The sequence below is a fragment of the Microchirus variegatus genome (assembly GCF_963457635.1).
Source record: "Microchirus variegatus genome assembly, chromosome: 1".
Taxonomy (NCBI): domain Eukaryota; kingdom Metazoa; phylum Chordata; class Actinopteri; order Pleuronectiformes; family Soleidae; genus Microchirus; species Microchirus variegatus.
Genome location: NC_139802.1, coordinates 14376851 through 14394122, shown reverse-complemented (window position 1 = coordinate 14394122; position 17272 = coordinate 14376851). Strand labels below are relative to the sequence as shown.

Sequence of the window (17272 nt, the reverse complement as noted above, 5' to 3'; positions counted from 1 at the left end):
AAGTTAACGCAATGAAATTATTTAACGCAGTTAGCGCATGTTTGTTTACATCTGGTATACGCTGACCTCTGACATGAAAGCTGGGAATTATCCACGCGAAACAGTCACTTGCCTGCAGGCGGTCAGATATGAGAGACTGAGAGATGGAAGCTGAAGATGGAGAGAGGTTGTTGGGCGGAGGGTTTCTCTTCAAGAACTGAGCTTATAGGCTTGAGTCTCTTTGAAATCACATAGTTCTATGTGTAGGTCTGTGTTTACGAAGAAAAGATGCTGTAGAAAAAACGCAAACTTTTAATCGCGATTAAATTAGAATTTCAAAATGTGAGATTAATTACTGGATTCATTTTTTGACAGCCCTGAAAAGCATATTTAGGAAAAATATTGATCCAATTTTTTATCACATGTTCAGGAGAAGAATGAAAACAATTCTCTCTTCCGTTTTTGCTCGTGCTTCTCTTACTCAGACTCATCACACAGTAGGCCCATCTGCTCCCTCTCACTTCCTCCTCTCTTAAGAGCTGTAATAGAGTTCTGAGCATCTCCGTGCAGTAGGAATGCGGTTCGCGCACACACACGCACGCACACACACACACACACACACACATACATTGCAGAGCTGTGTTGTCACTTCACCTAGTTAATGTAATACAGAGTGTGTTCTGCTTCCTGTTGGCCTCACAGAGGCCTCACACATCTCCCCTCCCCATTGAAATAACCGCACCAGTGCTCAGTGTGGGTGTTGTGTGGATTCACAATACACTTTCCTACACATCCTCTTGCTATAGTTGAGGCGATAATCATTAATTATTTAGTTTGATAGGTAATGTGTTTCTCGGCCCTCGGCTGAAAAGAGACCAGAGAATGAGAGGAAGAGCTGCTCTCTATTCCTGCTTTGTGATTGCTGCTGCTGTGGTTACACACAAGTAATGTATAGAGCTGCAGATCTGGATGGATCCACATTGTGTTTCAGTGTGTTTACTGGTGGACAGCATAGTGGTTGTTTGTATGTGAATGTCACACAAAGACGCAGCTTTAAAGCTGCGTGTGAGTAAATTAAGAATATGAATCACATGAGTTGTCAGGTTAATTATTAATTATTAATTATTATTTAATTATTATTAATTATTATTTCTCAGATCACTTAAACAGAGGCTGCTTGATTTATTTGTTTTATGGGGCAAAGAAACCAGAACATATTCACATTTGAAGGTCCCATATTATGCAAAATCAACTTTTTAATCATTTAAACACTTAAATTTGGGACTCTGGAAATCCTAGCAGTCAACAAAGTGTGAAAAAAGATGACTCACTCATGTTTTTGTGGTCCTCATCAGTCTAAGTACAGGAGATGAAACACGTGATTTTGACTTCCTCGCTCACTGGGACGTCACAATGCGCTAAATTCCTGGAATTGTTGTCTCGCGGAGCTCCGCTTTGTTCATAAAACACGCGAGAGTGCTGGCGAAGGGAAAAACATCCGAAAACCGGAAGTCCGCAAAAAGTTCTACTCGTGGCTCCACAGTGCAGCACAGAGTCCTACACAAACGTCCAGCCTCAGAGGATTTATCTGTCCAGTGGATACATGTTATATATGACGACAGTGTGCCTGCTGGAGCCTGCAAATGATCACTTTTCCAAATGCTAACTGCTGTTAGCTCCCAGTAGCCTCTGTGGCTGATGTCATTTCCGGTCCCTTACGTTTTGGGTGATTGAACTGCTGTGGTGCTTCATTCTTATGGTATTTTGACCTAAACATGTCACAGACATGTTCATTAGGACACCAGGGAACTATTTTAACTTGGAGAAATAGGGTATAATATGACTCCTTTAGTTAGTTAATTAGTCGGTTAAGAAAGCATCTATGAAAAGTTTCAGAAGAGAATTCCCAAAACACGTTTAACAGTTTAACAGGGTAAATGTTTCTTGTCCCCGCCCGCCTCTGCACTGCTGCTGTGTACAAACAAACGCTCCCTCACTCAGGTCTGGTAGTATAGCTTGACCGAATCTCAGATGAAGAACGCAGTATATAAATATTTTGACATCATTTCTGGTTACAAAGGCCAAACAGAAGGAGAGTAATAACAACATATTGTAATAAAATAATCATTTTTAGAAAAACAACAAAAATTAGACAACATGTTCTGCATCATTTCCTGTGCTGCTACATTAAAGCTTATCACTAGAATAATTAGCACTTTTTGTCATAAAGCACTGTTTTGGCCCACAATAGGTTATTTCTTCATTATTTTACAGTAGAGTCCAGTCAATTCATTCCAAACAGTGCAAAAATGCTCTTTAATGTGGATTTCTGGATCAAAAGTGTTCACAGTGTTGCTGTAAATCTATATACTCACATGATGACATTGCCCCCCCAAATATAAAAGTCATGAGTTGTAAAAGGCCCAGGAGGTTTGGCTTAGGTCTCCCTTTCTTTTTTTTATAATGTGTCCCAAATAAGAAAAAAAGAGCAAAAGTTACAAAGTAACAAGCTCCAGGCCAAAGCTGTAGGGGGTGAGATCAAGGAGAATATTTGGGTGGAGTATCTCTGAGCAACACACAAAGACACAACAAACCTTTTATATCCAAAAGGCCACACTCCCAGAAAAGCCCTGCAGTATTTACAGTATACAGTAAACAGCTTTAAAGAGAAGTGGATCTTCATCTCCCACCTTTCATCCATAACTAGGAGATTAAACAGCCATTCATACTTTACCTCAGTATGAACAGCCATAGCAGTGACATTTACGGCCTTGGTAATGAGGAGCTATAGACTCCGTCTTCAGGTTAATGTCAACTGTATATCTCAGAATGTGTCTGATTCATTTTGAGTCAAATCTTCCAGGTTATAAATCCTGTAGTTCAATCTGGACTGTATTTCATAAAACCTAAGATAAGAACATTTATAGCTTATCGAGTTCAGCTCGACTGGAAAAAATTCACCTAGTTATTAAAAAAATGTGACCTTGAAATACAACCTGAGTAAAACTGTCATGACAATGTCATTCTTATCTGTGAACCCTTTCTTATCTCCAACACGCACACAAAGTATTTGGCCACACCTGCTCAGTATTGAATTCAAGTGTTTCAGTCACGCTTTGGGCTCTCTCCTCTTATCTCCAGTGAAGGACAAACTTTAACGCTTTAGCATTCCAAGACATTTTGGACAATGTTATGCTTCCAACTGTGTGGCAACAGTTTGAGTAAAGACCTTTTCTGTTTCAACATGACTGTAGCAAGGACAATAAAGACATGGTTTGATGAATTTGGTGTGGAAGAACTGGGCTGACCTGACCTTAACCTCATCGAACACCTTGAACAGAGATTATGAGCCAGACCTTCTCATCCAACATCTGTGTCTGTGTCTATGCTCTACAGAATGAATGGACACTAATATTTATCAGAAAGTCTTCCAAGAAGTGGTTATAAGTGCAAAACTCCGTATGAATTAAGTCATTTATTCTTTCCACGTTCATTTGTCTTTGTCACTAGTCACCAACAAGCATCACTTTGTCGACGGGTCCCTCCTCTTCCAGTTCAGAATGAATTTTCGGAGACGACGGCGACTCATCGAGCTTATTTACGAGCGCGGCCGCTGCATCCCAGAGAACCACGACAGCCCCTTCTGTCTCCGCAAGCAGAACTCGGATGGAGGCAACACCAGCTTCCTCTCAGGTAAACACTCACTGTAAGTGTACGTGTACATACACAGACACTAACTGTCAATATGAAAACGCTGAGCCATTATTTTGGCACCTTTATTTCGCTGATTGCTTAAATTAATAGATAAGTAACATTAGAGGTTTAGCTGAATTTCATCATATAAATCATATGACTTTGTTTGATTATTATTTTGTTTTCAAGCCGTAATATATATAATAATATATTGTACATACTGAAGCAAAATGTAAAATTTAAGTTAATATCTATCTCCCCCCAATGTGTGTGTGTGTGTGTGTATATATATATATATATGTATATATATATATATAAAAACATTTTTTTTTAAATGTTTAATAAAGGGTATTTGCATGTGTTAGAAAGAATGAAATTGCATATACATTAGATGTGCTTGTGTTGATTCCTTGCAATCAATCTCTGTATCAGTACAATGACGGCTTTTAAATACTTCTCTTGGCAAGAATTCACTTATCCTCCATGGACACGGATACACACTCACCTTATATTTTATGTTTGGTGGTATTGCTGTCATGGTGATTAAAAAAACAAAGAAAAGAAAAAAACTTGACTTGTTGTGACTTGACCTGTTGAGGAGTTTTGCAACTTTATCTCATCTTGGGATTCTATTTTGGTTTATTCGGCTGATGTTATAATAATGCGTTTGTTTCTCTGTAAACACAATAACCGCCACTCAAAATGTTCTTATACAAGATGCACAGATGCTGTTATTATAATGAGCTCTAAAAAGTACACAGTGCAGAATCCAGGGTTCCACCTTTAGTAAACTTTGTAATCGGCCTGGCTTTAGGGCTTAACAATTAAGCAGCTCTTCTATATGAATTTATTCTTGTTATGGATTCAACCTTTTTAAATGTTGCATATTTAAAAGTGGTTCCATTAACAATCACTCACAGTGTGAGAGAGTGGAATGCAGTGTTGGAACATACTAAACAACTGTGTGTGAATGTTTAACCCAGAATGGATTTTTTTTTTTATCACAACACGTTCTGATGTTCTGTACATTCACCTGCAGGAAATTCTAGCCTAATACCATTTTCCTCCCCTAGTTTTTGTCTTTATCTTTTACTCCATCATGTCTCTCCGTCTCTTGTCTCTGTCCCAGTGAGTCCCACCAAAGAGATCAGGGTGGTGGTCGGAGTTCGTCGCAGCAGCATGAGCAGCAGTTGTGGCAGCAGCGGTTATTACAGCAGCAGTCCTACACTCAGCAGCAGCCCACCTGTCCTCTGCAACCCCAAATCTGGTATGATGATGCAAACCGATTTATACGAGTTTATAAAGATTATATTCACACTAGTGCAGTGCCGGTAGGAAGTATGTATTCCTATAGTGGGAGCTGAAGAAGATTTTTCAGTTATGGTAATGCACGATAAGGAACTGGTGTGTCTAACTACGCTAATGCTAATCGAAAATGAAAACATTTGCGTTGTGCCTAATGAGGTTGCACAGTGTTTGTATTATGTTTGCCCTACGCTAATGCTAATTGTAGCCTTGCTAGCTTACCTTTAGGAACAGGTTCGCCAAGTTAGCCGCAAAGTAGTAGCATGCTAATGCAAAATAATGTGCTTGTATTGGTGAATAGACACCTCGTCGTTTCAGTATAACACCATGTGATGCGGTGAACCGTGTGAAAATGTCTCACCCACAGCCTCTTCGCTCCCACCTCTGCGCTCCAGACAGCGCAGCTGCTGCTGATGAGCCACTGCCTGCCTGGTGTATCGTGATAAATCGGCGAAAATTAAAATTCCTCCAAAAAATTTGAAAATCAAGGATGCACATCATCGGGCCATGCTCAACCCATATCCAAAGTCTTACGGCATTCTGACTAACGGTCAGCGAGATATGCATGTCACAGACAGACAGACACACAGACCCAACTTGCTTTATAGTTAGATTATATTTCAGTCAATCAGCTCCTCTGCGTGGTTAGTTCATTCTTTACAACAAGATGTCTCAAGAATCCCATGAGGAAATTTCCTCAGATTGGGTAAACATTTTACTGTGGACTCGATAATACATTTTACTATCTAAACATTAAGATTGCTGTGACTTAATATTCTGTGTTGTGACCACTCATGAACACCTCCAGGGAGTCCTTTCAAACGTGGTTCTTCAGACATTCACTTGGATAAGCTGAGAAGAATTTGGTGGTGAAAAGTCGACGACACAAAGTTCTCATTTGGCACAGATTGTCACTAAGACTCAAGGTCATGGTTTTGGCCTCTTGAATATTAAATCCCTTTGAATAAAAAAGTGTGGTTTTATATAGCATAGACCAAACACTTTTCTCCGCCTGCTGCCATTCATTTATCACAAACTGTAGATTTAGATACATATACAGAGGGACCTTCTATCTGTGTGGGTGCCTGTGTCTTATTTGAGCAGAGTCCTTCACAGGAGTGTCCTTAGCTGTGGCCCAGTAGTCGGAGACGGAAGTCGGCTGCTGTGAGAAATGAGACGAGCCACACTGCTCACCAATTCTCCTAATACATTCTGTCTCCTTCAAGTGTGCAGCCGACAAGCCGCCCTCCACAGTTCAAAGTCCTGAATCACAGTTCTTCCTTCCCCTCAAAGCCTGACTGCTGGTTTAACCCTGAATCAGCCAAAACATCCTAAAAATCAATGTGACGCACTTTTGACAATGTCCAGAAGATGAATGCACTTGGAGGATGCAGTCCTGTCTATTTTGTACTGACTTTTGTACCAGCACACCCCCTGACCCTCCCCCTCCCACCACCATTGGCACTTACACTCCATACACAATGAACAGGAAACGGAAGGCATGCACACTCACATGTGCACACACATGCACACAAACGCACACAAACACTTCCCTTGTGCTTCACACGAACCATCACGAGTCCAACAATAGAAAATGTTTACAATCCATGCTCCAATCGTTTTGTGAATGAGGAATTCTATGTCATGTGAGTTTTCGTCTGATTAGACAGAAAAACAAAAAACAAAAAAACAACAGCTATATATATATATATATTGGCCTTTTATATCTGGTCAAAGTGATGTTTATAAAGAATTTGCATGTGACGGTTTCTGTAGGGTGATGATGAAAGGATTTCTTTCTCCTTCTTATTAGATTAGAATTAAGTTGAACACAAACCATAAGTGATTAATCAACCACAGAAATTATAGACCTCATAAATTAAATTTAAATCATTGCAATATATTTTAAATTCAAGGCAGTGAGTTTCAGATATTCAACTTCTCCTTAGGAATTGTTTGCCAGTTTTTTTTTCTGGACTTTTCTTGACCGTCGCCGTGACGCTTGACATGACATAAAACAGCCACTTGTGCGTGCATGAGTGTGTGTGTTTGTGTGTGTGCGCGCGTGCGTGTGTGCGTGCGTGTTGTTCACACTGGCCATGACACACAGCCAACAAGGACAAGCAAGTCTACTGTTTATGTTATTTTCCTTGTCCCAGAATAAATTATGGCTGCCATGAGGATGTTTTTATTATCTCATGTGAGGTACAGAATGTGACGATAACAATAATAATAATAATAATAATAGGAATTGCTTGATACCACTTTGTCACGTCTGATAACCAGAGTTTTCAGACACCAGTGTCCCGCACGGTTGTTTGTGTCGATGCATTATAGCATCATCTATTCACACCCTTTCAAAAACATAATGCTCCAACTGTGTGACAAATATTTTTCTCCGCTCACAGCTTGACTCAGTTGAAATGGTGTCGCAGCTTTTTATTCACATCTTTAAAATCTGTGTGTTATTTACACTTTGGATCATACTGGATTTCACATTTGTTAATTTTTTCCACTGTCCGTTCCTCCAGTATTGGACAATAAATGTGGCTAAAAACATTTAAGGCTGCAAATGTTGGCACTTAATAATCGTAATAATTGTGTATGAATGTGGACACAGACGTCCAGTGAAATCCTGTGTTGGCTCATATTGAAGTGAGTAATGTTTTGGGGAAGTTGGAGGAGGGGGAGGGAAGTTATACTGTTTCAGGAAGCAGCAAAACCTCCATGCTCTATTTTAACATGGTCACCCAAGTGGCCCCTGACAGAGTGTGAAGAAAAAAAGAAAACCATTTTAACGTATTAAAAGAAAACTAGATATCTTTAGATGTATTTAGATATCTATAAATAGTGTTCGTCTTAAGTTATTTATTAATTTTGCAGTTGAAGTTTGCTCATTTAGTGCAGATTTGCACTGGCTCTTACACACTAACAATGTTATGTTCTTTGTGTCCAACAGTTCTGAAGAGACAAGTGAGTCCAGAGGAGCTGCAGACACCGGGGGGACCTTTTATGAAGAAGACATTCACTGTAGGTACCGCACACACACACACACACACAGGCTCACACTTGGTCTCTAAACTCTGGTTTAGATTTTAGGTGATGCTGTCGGCTGGGGTTTTGTGGTGCGAGGCAGCAAACCTTGTCATATCCAGGCTGTGGATCCTGGTGGACCTGCAGCTGCTGCTGGCATGAAGGTACGTATTCTGAATTTTTAGATATAAAACACATGTATAATATACATAAATTCTTCATTTTCATTTCATCAATAAGTTATTTTTGTCTCACAAGTGTAAGTAACCACTCTGGTACTCGCAAGTCCTTTTTAACTTGTTTTCTTCTCTTAAAATAGTAATTATTTGGCTATTATACGCGTCCGTATGTCTCTAAAGACGAATTTTAATGAGAAGCCAGCATGAGGACGGTGGTTGGACAAGAGCAGCAGTGAAAGCAGGAAGTGTTGTGAGAGGGAAAGAAAAACTGAGAAATGAAGGTATATAAGGAGAGTGAGTAGAAGCAAGGAATCCTGGGAATGCAGAGTGTTAACCACAACACAGAGAGGAAAGACTGAACGAAAGAAGCAGCAGGAGGGAAATTGAGGCAAAAAAATCAGATCATCACCCCATCGTTGTGACAGATTTATCCCTGTGCACCACTGTGTGAGATCGTATCAAATGTTCATTTGAACAGTATTCACTGCCCCCCCCCTGTAGTTCCGTTGGAGTCGTTCCACTTCACCTGAGGAGTTGTAGTTACGTGTGTTTTTGAGCAGAAACACAATCCACTACAGGGAACGCTGTGTTGTAAAGTGCTGACACCACAAAAAAAAAAAAAAAAAAAAAAAAGACCAAAGGAGAACTTTTACACCCACTGAACCCAGAGGGCTTGGAGGTTTCTCGTCAAACACGCTGCCGCTCTGTGCCGTCTGTGTGCCTTTTTTTTCTCCCCCTCAAACACACACAGACACACACAGACACACACATCAGTATTGTCTGACCATAATGGGTTCAAGCACTTATGCAACCGTCTCATACATCGCTCTTAGAGCCACTTCTAATGCACTTTTGTAAGGATGCAGGCAGCAGGTAGAGCAGGGTGCTACGTGTTTGCACACCATTATGTGTCTGACCTGAATATGTTCTGTTAGAATTCTGTTGGTCGCACTTAAATTTAAATGTTAGGGAATACGATTATTTGATTGTATAGTCACTTGAGTTAAAACTTGACGCTTTTGATTAAAAATGAAGAAACACTATCACATGTTGGGAACTATTCATTATGCACATGTTTGCTTTCTTGTTGAGATGCTCCCGGAGTCTTGTCCTCTCAAAGAGGTTGCCAGGCAACCTGCAGACTCCACAGTCATTGCAATTGGCCAAGAAATTCTCTTCCCCCCATAGAAAATATAACTTGTCTCTGTTTACATGTCTGTGCATGTGGATCAAAAATAGATACAGTGCATGAATTCATGAACTATAAGACCCCCCCCCTCTCTGTATTTTGCTAATAAACATGGTGACCAAGTATCAGCAAAGAAAAATACAGAAAAGGTCTCCACACTGAGCCTGGCACGCTTTTGTTTTACCTCTGGACAGAAGCAGGGAAATGATTTTCTCCTGATTCCAATCTTAATGCCAAGTAAACAAAGCCAAGCCACCATCTGCTGGCTGAACAGACTCAGTAATCATATCAAAATGCTGGTTTACTTCTCAGCAACAAAACAAATAAAAAAGTCAAACTATTCACTATTTTAACTATAATTTTAATGCACAAATCCTCAAATGACCTGAATTCAAACATAGCCTCACCTTATTGTCAAGATGATAGACACTTACTACAATATCTCAACACGTCTATATTGATTTTCTCTTTATGTTTATTGCTTTACTTTTTCTCCTGTGTGAGCAGTTTTAACCCTCCGAGTGCGAGGAGCCGTTGACTCCAGTTGGGCCTCAGCCAACACTAACAACCCTACAGCCTGAAACGAGAGAAGCATCAGTGGGAGAGAAAGAGGGGGGGAGGAGGTGTTGAGAGGATCGAAAGAAAATAGAACTGAATGAGAGATGAATAGATGTCGAGAAAAGGAGCGTGCGTCCAGAAAGGACGTGGCTTTGATGTACTGAGACGTAGAAGCAGAGGTTAGATGTGATTACAGCGAGAGTCTGAAATTCCTCTGCAGTACAGGATTAACAGTCTTTCACTCTATCTTTCTCTCTCTTAATCTTTCCATTTGTTCCTTCTGCCCATTTTTTTTGAATCACTCCTTTACTGGAACATTTAAGAGCGCCGGGAAAAAAAAAATTTCCACAGTAAATGATGTGAAAGTATTCGCCTCCATCTGTATTGACTGTTCACCAAGTGTTTTCGGTGCCAAAGGCAACTTAGGAGTTTTGGATTTTTTTACAAATTCATAAGGAAATACAGTATAAGAATCATGTTTACTTTAGCCCATGAACTACAAGTGTGTTCCAAAACAAAATTCAAACTGCAGCAGCATTAAGAAGCGTGTCTGTCATGTTGAACATCAGCTCAAAGGTGGAGCTGACAATAAGCCTTGTTTTTATCAGAGCTGCCAAGTTGGAGCGGTGGTCAAATTGTGATAAGGAAGGCGTGACAAGTGCGTGGCCGTCATGTTGTACTCTGTGTCATTTCGAAGTCAGTTAACGCTATCTGTGTTTGCTGTTGACTCTCGGTTCACCGCCGGCCTCTCTCATTATTTAAATGAGTTTATTTGCTGCATAGTAATTGCAGATTTATGTTTTTTTTTTTTTTTTTAAAGAATGATAAATGTTAAAGGCGCCATATGTAAGAATGTGGCCAAAAACGGTTACTACACTCAAATTCAAAATACCGTGGTCTTTTAGGTTTACGTTTTCTCCACCATTGTAGCTCAGACTTACTGTAACTGGCAACCCGTGTTTGCTCAACAGCTGAGACTCTTCAAATTATAAACATGATTTGCAGTCTGCAAAAGATTTGTTTTTAATGCAAATATTTTGGCTGTACTGTTGTTGTTTGTGAGTTCAATTTTTTATATGAACATTATTCATGAGTCTCTGTGACATATTAGGAGGATTTTACGATCAGTTGCTTTAGATTTATTACATAATGCACCTTTAAACACTCACCTGGAGGCTGCTTCTTTGCAGCTACTGTCAGAGTTTGCATGTGAGGATTTAGTTACTAGATTGAATCATGTACTGTCGCCTCACTGAGCAGTGAAAACAACAAGCAGCATTATGCATTAATGAACATAATGGGACACAGTGCACAGTGCAAAATGTCTTAAGCACAGGCATAAGAAACGAGTCAATGATTGTTTAAATCCACTCACCAGTAGATATTTGAACCATTTAGGCTAAAATATTAACATTCTGAATTCACTTCGAGGCCAGAAGAACACATAAACATCATCCTCCTCTCTTCAAAGTGTTAAACTGCTCCGTCTCTCTCCAGGTGTGTCAGTTTGTGGTGTCGGTGAACGGACTGAACGTCCTCTCTCACGACTACCGCACCGTCAGCAACCTGATCCTGACTGGACCCAGAACAATCGTCATGGAAGTGATGGAGGAGGTATAAGAGGGGCGGTGTTTTTTTTAATTATGACGTGGTCACTGCAGGGTTCACTGCTTGTGACGTCAGAACAGCGCAGACGGGAGAACTGTCGATGACTTGAAATGCAGCTCGCTCTCTCTGTTTGGACAAGGTGGATGACCGAGAAACTGACTGGTCCTGTGTGTGTGTGTGTGTGTGTGTGGGGGCGTTCATGTCAAGTCAATGATTCAACCGGTTGAGTAAATCATGAAGGTTGGGTCCACTTGTTCGACGCACACGCACGACAGAATGCAAGAACCACAACTTCCAGCAGCTTCATCGTTACTTACAGTCCTAATGAAGAGGTTTGTGTGCAGTAGGAAAACCTGATTTCTCTCTTTTTGTTCAGGTTTTCAACTCAGATTCAGTCACAACTTTTGCTAAACATGTCAAATGACATGAGACGGTTGTTTTTTTGTTTAAAAAAAAAAAAATCAGAACCAACTGATGCTGAAACTAAAGAATATTCCAATGTCAACACACACATGCAGTTACCTCTACCCCAGTTTCCAGTCATGGATTAAAGCTCCTGATGGCTCAACACTGCCCTCTGCTGCAGTGGACACGCACACACGCACAACACATTGCACAGCAGTGAGGACACTTCTAACTCTAACCCTAAAACTAAGTCTTAACCCCTAAAAAAGTCCCCTTTAAGAGGTGACAGTACATGAGGACCAGCCAAAGTGTCCTCACCTCCCCAAAAGGTTTTTTGGTCCTCATAAGAGTCATGAGTTTCAGGATGTTGGTGTTTTGTCAGGGGAACCATGTAAGATAATAAAACCACACGTTAACACACGTGTAAAGATTCACATACAGATAACAACTCATGGGTTTATGATTAGCTGCTAGGAAGTTGTTAGTGTACAAAATAGAAATGCAGTAAATAAGCTGCGTGTGACATTTCCAGGTACAAAGTACAAACGCACAACCTGAGAGCGGAAGCCCTCTTTTATATATATATATATATATATATAAAAAAATGGTGTTTACTGGATGAAAACTACAACGTGTGCCACAGCACTGATATATATAATCTCGAGATTAATCTCTTTTAAAGGAATTTCACTCGATCGCTTGGTTTTTTAGTGGTTGCCATATTTTGCAGACGATGCCTGATATGCAAGATTTTACACCTGTGAGAGAGAAGCAGAGCTAATGTTATTGTATGTTGTGTTGTTGAGATAACAGCTGTAAAAAAAAAATACTACCTTTTAAAAATCGTTTTTTCAAAGTGTTGCCTTTGTTGACTAAGGAGTGACAAAATAAAACACCACTTCATCTTTCACATCTTTGAAAATGGCAAATAAGTCTTCAAGTTGTTGTTATTGGAGCCGTGTTTCTCCGGCCAGCTTTGTTTGTGAGGTCGAGGCAAACAATAGATTTTATTGACCTTTTTAAAACAGATATAGTGTCTCCACAGTGCATGTTTGGTGAATATTTGTTGGAAGTGCAAGAATTCTTAGACTGAGTCCGAAACCAAGATGCAATCGTCAATCACAGTCTCTGTACGTTTGAAATAAAGACAAAAACATGTTAACAAATTATTATTATTACAAGTGAAAACTGTATATTTTGTAAAACAACAACAACAAACACACTATTTGTTTTCTTCCAACTGTATGTTGTCACTTATTTTGGACTGCAGTTGAAATTAAGATGAAGAAAATGGACCCATTTATTTAACTACATATATTTTATCCTGATAGGACATGGTGAATACTGTATATGTTCCCTGTTAGTCTTGTAACAGGGAACAATATTAAAACTATAACACATTTAATTTAAGAGTTATAATGAAGACAGGAGTGTTTATTTTACACCTCTTATTCTATTTTATGGGACTATTCCGGTCCAATCTGCAGGTAAAGTTAAAATAAATTTAATTGTGTGTGTGTGTGTGTGTGATTAGCACACAAAATGCATGATAACCTGAGATTACCAATCCCAAACAAAGCAAAACCAAAAACAAGATACAAACCAAACTGGGTCTCAAAAAGTGAAGTCTTTTTCCAAACCACAGATTTGGAGAATTGTTCAACCATAATGAATAGTTATGCACTTAGATCATTGTTTTGATGGACAAAAGCACTTAAATAACAAACGCATTCCATTTTGGAAAAAGATTTAAGAATTTGAACAAGTATATGTGCCTATGAATATACAATCTGACCTCCTTAATCTGAAAATAATAATAAATAATAATCTTCTGTTTGCCTTCATTGTCTTTGTGAGACAGTGTGTTAGATAATCTTACCTGTAATCATCACGATCACTGAGATTAAAACTTTGCATTGGTGTTGGTGGAAATTGAAACGTGTCAGTGTTAACGTGAAAGTCTTTGTAATGGTTAACGTGTATCATTCACACATTTCCAAGCAAAATGTGATTGAATAAAGCGTCAGTTTCCACAGATCTCTACTAAAACTACATTTGCTCACTTGTGTTTGCCATAATCTCAACTCTGGGAAATGATATGACAGTAAGAGAAATATCAGTCTATGGATGATCAGACTGTGGTGAAATGGTGTTTTTGATGTCATGTTGCAGCAGCACCTGCAAAATTGAATCTGAACGTGTCCGATTGACTGAATACAACGCCATTTAAAAGAAAGAACATTTCTACATTTCATTGTTCTGTTTGAAATCATTTAAGATGCTAAGTGAATCTATCTCTACCTTTAAATATCAGTGGTACATCAGTCACCTCCTGAAAACATCACACACTGTGTTCTATTACATTACTGTGCAATAATGTCTGTGTGCACACTTACAAGCACAGAAATCACTTATCGTTTAAAGGAAAATCTCATGAATAAGTGAGATCATTGTGCTCGTACAGTATCTGTCTGTTTGTTTCCTGGTTTATTGGTGAGCAGCTCTTCTGTGCTCACTGGATTTATGCAAAGTAGTGACATTTATTACACAAGTGTAGAGTAGGTGGACATGTGTTTACGAACTATCCTCAGTCAGTTTGTCACTGTATTATAAGCAGTGAAAATGCCCGATTCCTGTGAATCTGTAGCGCCGGCCTTGTTCACGGCTCTATCGACAATCAGAGTTTAACAAACGCCACCTTTAAAATATCCAGAGGCGGACAGAGTACACAGCTTCATTACTTGAGTAAAAGTACAGATAACACTTGCTATATTTTACTCAAGTACTAGTAAAAGTACTACAGTCAGATGTTTACTTAAGTAAAAGTACTGAAGTACTTGTTTTTAAAAGTACTTGAGTATCATGAGTTCAAGAGTTCATGTTCTAAATATTGCATTACTACTGCCACAGTTCTTACATTTACATATAGAAACATCCTACATGGAGTTATGAAAAATGTTCATGTTAATACCTTGAAAAATGTAAAAGGAATTGAAAGTAAAATGAAGTAATTTTCATCTTTTTTACCATGTTGTTTTATTTAACATTTCTCACTTGCACACAACGCAATAGCACAATGGGAAATGTAAGGAAGTTTATTTCAATGTACGCACCTTGATATGCTTCCTCAAGTTATTTTTTGTAGGTGGTGATGAAGTTGAAGTGAACACAATTATTAACTTGTTCAGGAAATTGAAATAATCTGACGAGGTGGGGCCACGTGTTGGCACATTCCCGTGATGGACCTACTGCGTCTTCATCCATTGTTTCGTCCATGATTTCGTCTCTCAACTAAATCTGACCATGGAGTTTTTTGTTTTTTTTTTCATAGAAGAAGTAACGGGTACTCACGGTTATGGATAGAAATATATTGGAGTAAAGAGTACAATATTTGCCCCTCAAAGGTAGTTGAGTAAAGTCATGAGTACTCCCCAAAAATAATACTCGAGTAAAGTACAGATCCCTCAAAATTGTACTTAAGAACTGTACTCAAGTAAATGTACTCCGTTACTGTCCGACTCTGAAAGTATAACACATGTATAAATAAAATAAATATACCAAATACCTAACTGATAAAAGTACCAAAATCACATTATTTTGTATTCTGAAAATAGGATTAATGTTTAAATGTAACATCCTAATACCATCCAATTCAATAATGACCTAATTTATTAAGCTACATAGAAGCCAAAAGTATTATTACATGATCAATCTTTTTAATTTCAAATGTGTAAGAAACACTTAAGTAGGAAGTGTCAAAGTTGTTCACACCACAGCACTAAACCATTTTTACGATTGAGAACATAGTCCAGAAAAAATCAATTATTATAACTATTATAACTATTATACATTTAAAAAAAATACAAAAAGACTAAATACTAAATACTAAAGTATTTTGATACAAAATATGAAGGTGTTTTCATCCTCTCCACTGTTCACATTTGGAGGTTAGAAAGCAAACATGTTCACCAGGTACAGAGTTTTATTTTTATTTGTTAATCAAGTGTTTTAATGTCAGGTTTGAAGAGAAAGTTGTTTTTTCACAAAGCAGACGAAGCTCACGCTGATGTTCTCATGCTTATATTTAACAGTTTTATCAAGTGACTGATAAACAAACTGAAGTCTTTGTGGTTTTGTTGCTGAGGAGTGACAGTATAGTGACAGTATAATGACAGTATCACATAAAAAACATACAAAAGGAGACATTGTATACACTTATAAAGTATACTACAATATAGCATTTAGAAATATTATATTCTGCAAAAACACTTTGATGTGGCCTCAAATTTTATTAGAAGTTTAATTTGATATCATAGAAAATGTCTGAAATATCAGCCTAACAGCAGTTGTTTCTGCCAAACAGTGACTTTTACTGGCCTGGTCAAAAGAGACATTAGTAAATGCAACACCTCCTCTGGATGCACCTCTACAAAGCTACCAGCAGGAGGTAGTGTTACACCACAAAGGCTGTGATACACTTATTTTATTCCTTAGTCTTAGTTTGATTTTGGTCTCATTTTATGGAATTTCTTTGAGATAAAAGATAGAGTATGTAGAATAATTGTTCAACTACTTTATGTAACATCAGCATGTACATGTAGTCAAATGAAATAATATAATTATGTAATTAATATTTCCAAAGCTGACATTATCTATGTTAATTAACCTTCTCTTATTTGAATAATCCTGTTAACAGACAGACTAATGACAGATCCATGTCGCCTTGAATAACCGTCTCATTACACCACACAGTTTCCTTGTCTTACCTTGTAGTAACGCAGACTTGCTCACAGACGTTCACAGGGGCTTCCGCTTATTCATCCTCCCTTTTTTTCCTCGCCCTCCTTTTATCTTCTACAACAGGCGCCGACTTGAATAGACTTTGTCAGATGACACCACCACTGCATTACATCCACTTATCTGTCCATTTATCTGTCTGTCCTTGCACCCACATATCCACCGCTAACCTCCACATTACCTTCTTTCATTCAAATATTATGCTCCTTTATGTTCGGTACACAAAAAAAGGTGGGTTTTAACACAAAAGCGGAGGCCACAGACACACACAGACACACACAGACACATGAGACAGGGAAAGATCAGAGAGAAAGAGTTGAGTGTATATTGTTTAAACCCTGCAGTGATTCAACCATAATGTGTGTTTGTTAGGTTTCTCCTTTTAAATTCAATTATTAGACCTAATATTACGTCTAAAACATGGATGATTTTTCGTCTCTTTCGTTGAAGTGAATTGAGTGTGATGTTATTCATGGGCCCTCAGAGAGCAATGTGTTGATACAACAAGCTGTTGCTTGGAGCACTG

The 17272-nt window shown here is 38.6% G+C and overlaps 1 protein-coding gene across 5 annotated transcripts in view; it reads left to right on the top strand.

Annotated features, from left to right (window-relative positions):
• Positions 1–14967, top strand: part of deptor (DEP domain containing MTOR-interacting protein) — a 32741-nt gene extending 17774 nt beyond the window's left edge. For all 5 annotated transcript variants that reach the window (XM_083897130.1, XM_083897128.1, XM_083897131.1 and 2 more), the window contains 5 exons: positions 3490–3672; positions 4802–4939; positions 7937–8007; positions 8070–8174; positions 11434–14967. In XM_083897130.1, coding sequence (XP_083753256.1) covers positions 3490–3672; positions 4802–4939; positions 7937–8007; positions 8070–8174; positions 11434–11556 — 620 coding nt within the window. In that variant the 3' untranslated portion in view covers positions 11557–14967. The remainder of the gene's footprint in view (positions 1–3489; positions 3673–4801; positions 4940–7936; positions 8008–8069; positions 8175–11433) is intronic.
• The last annotated feature ends 2305 nt before the right edge of the window (positions 14968–17272 follow it).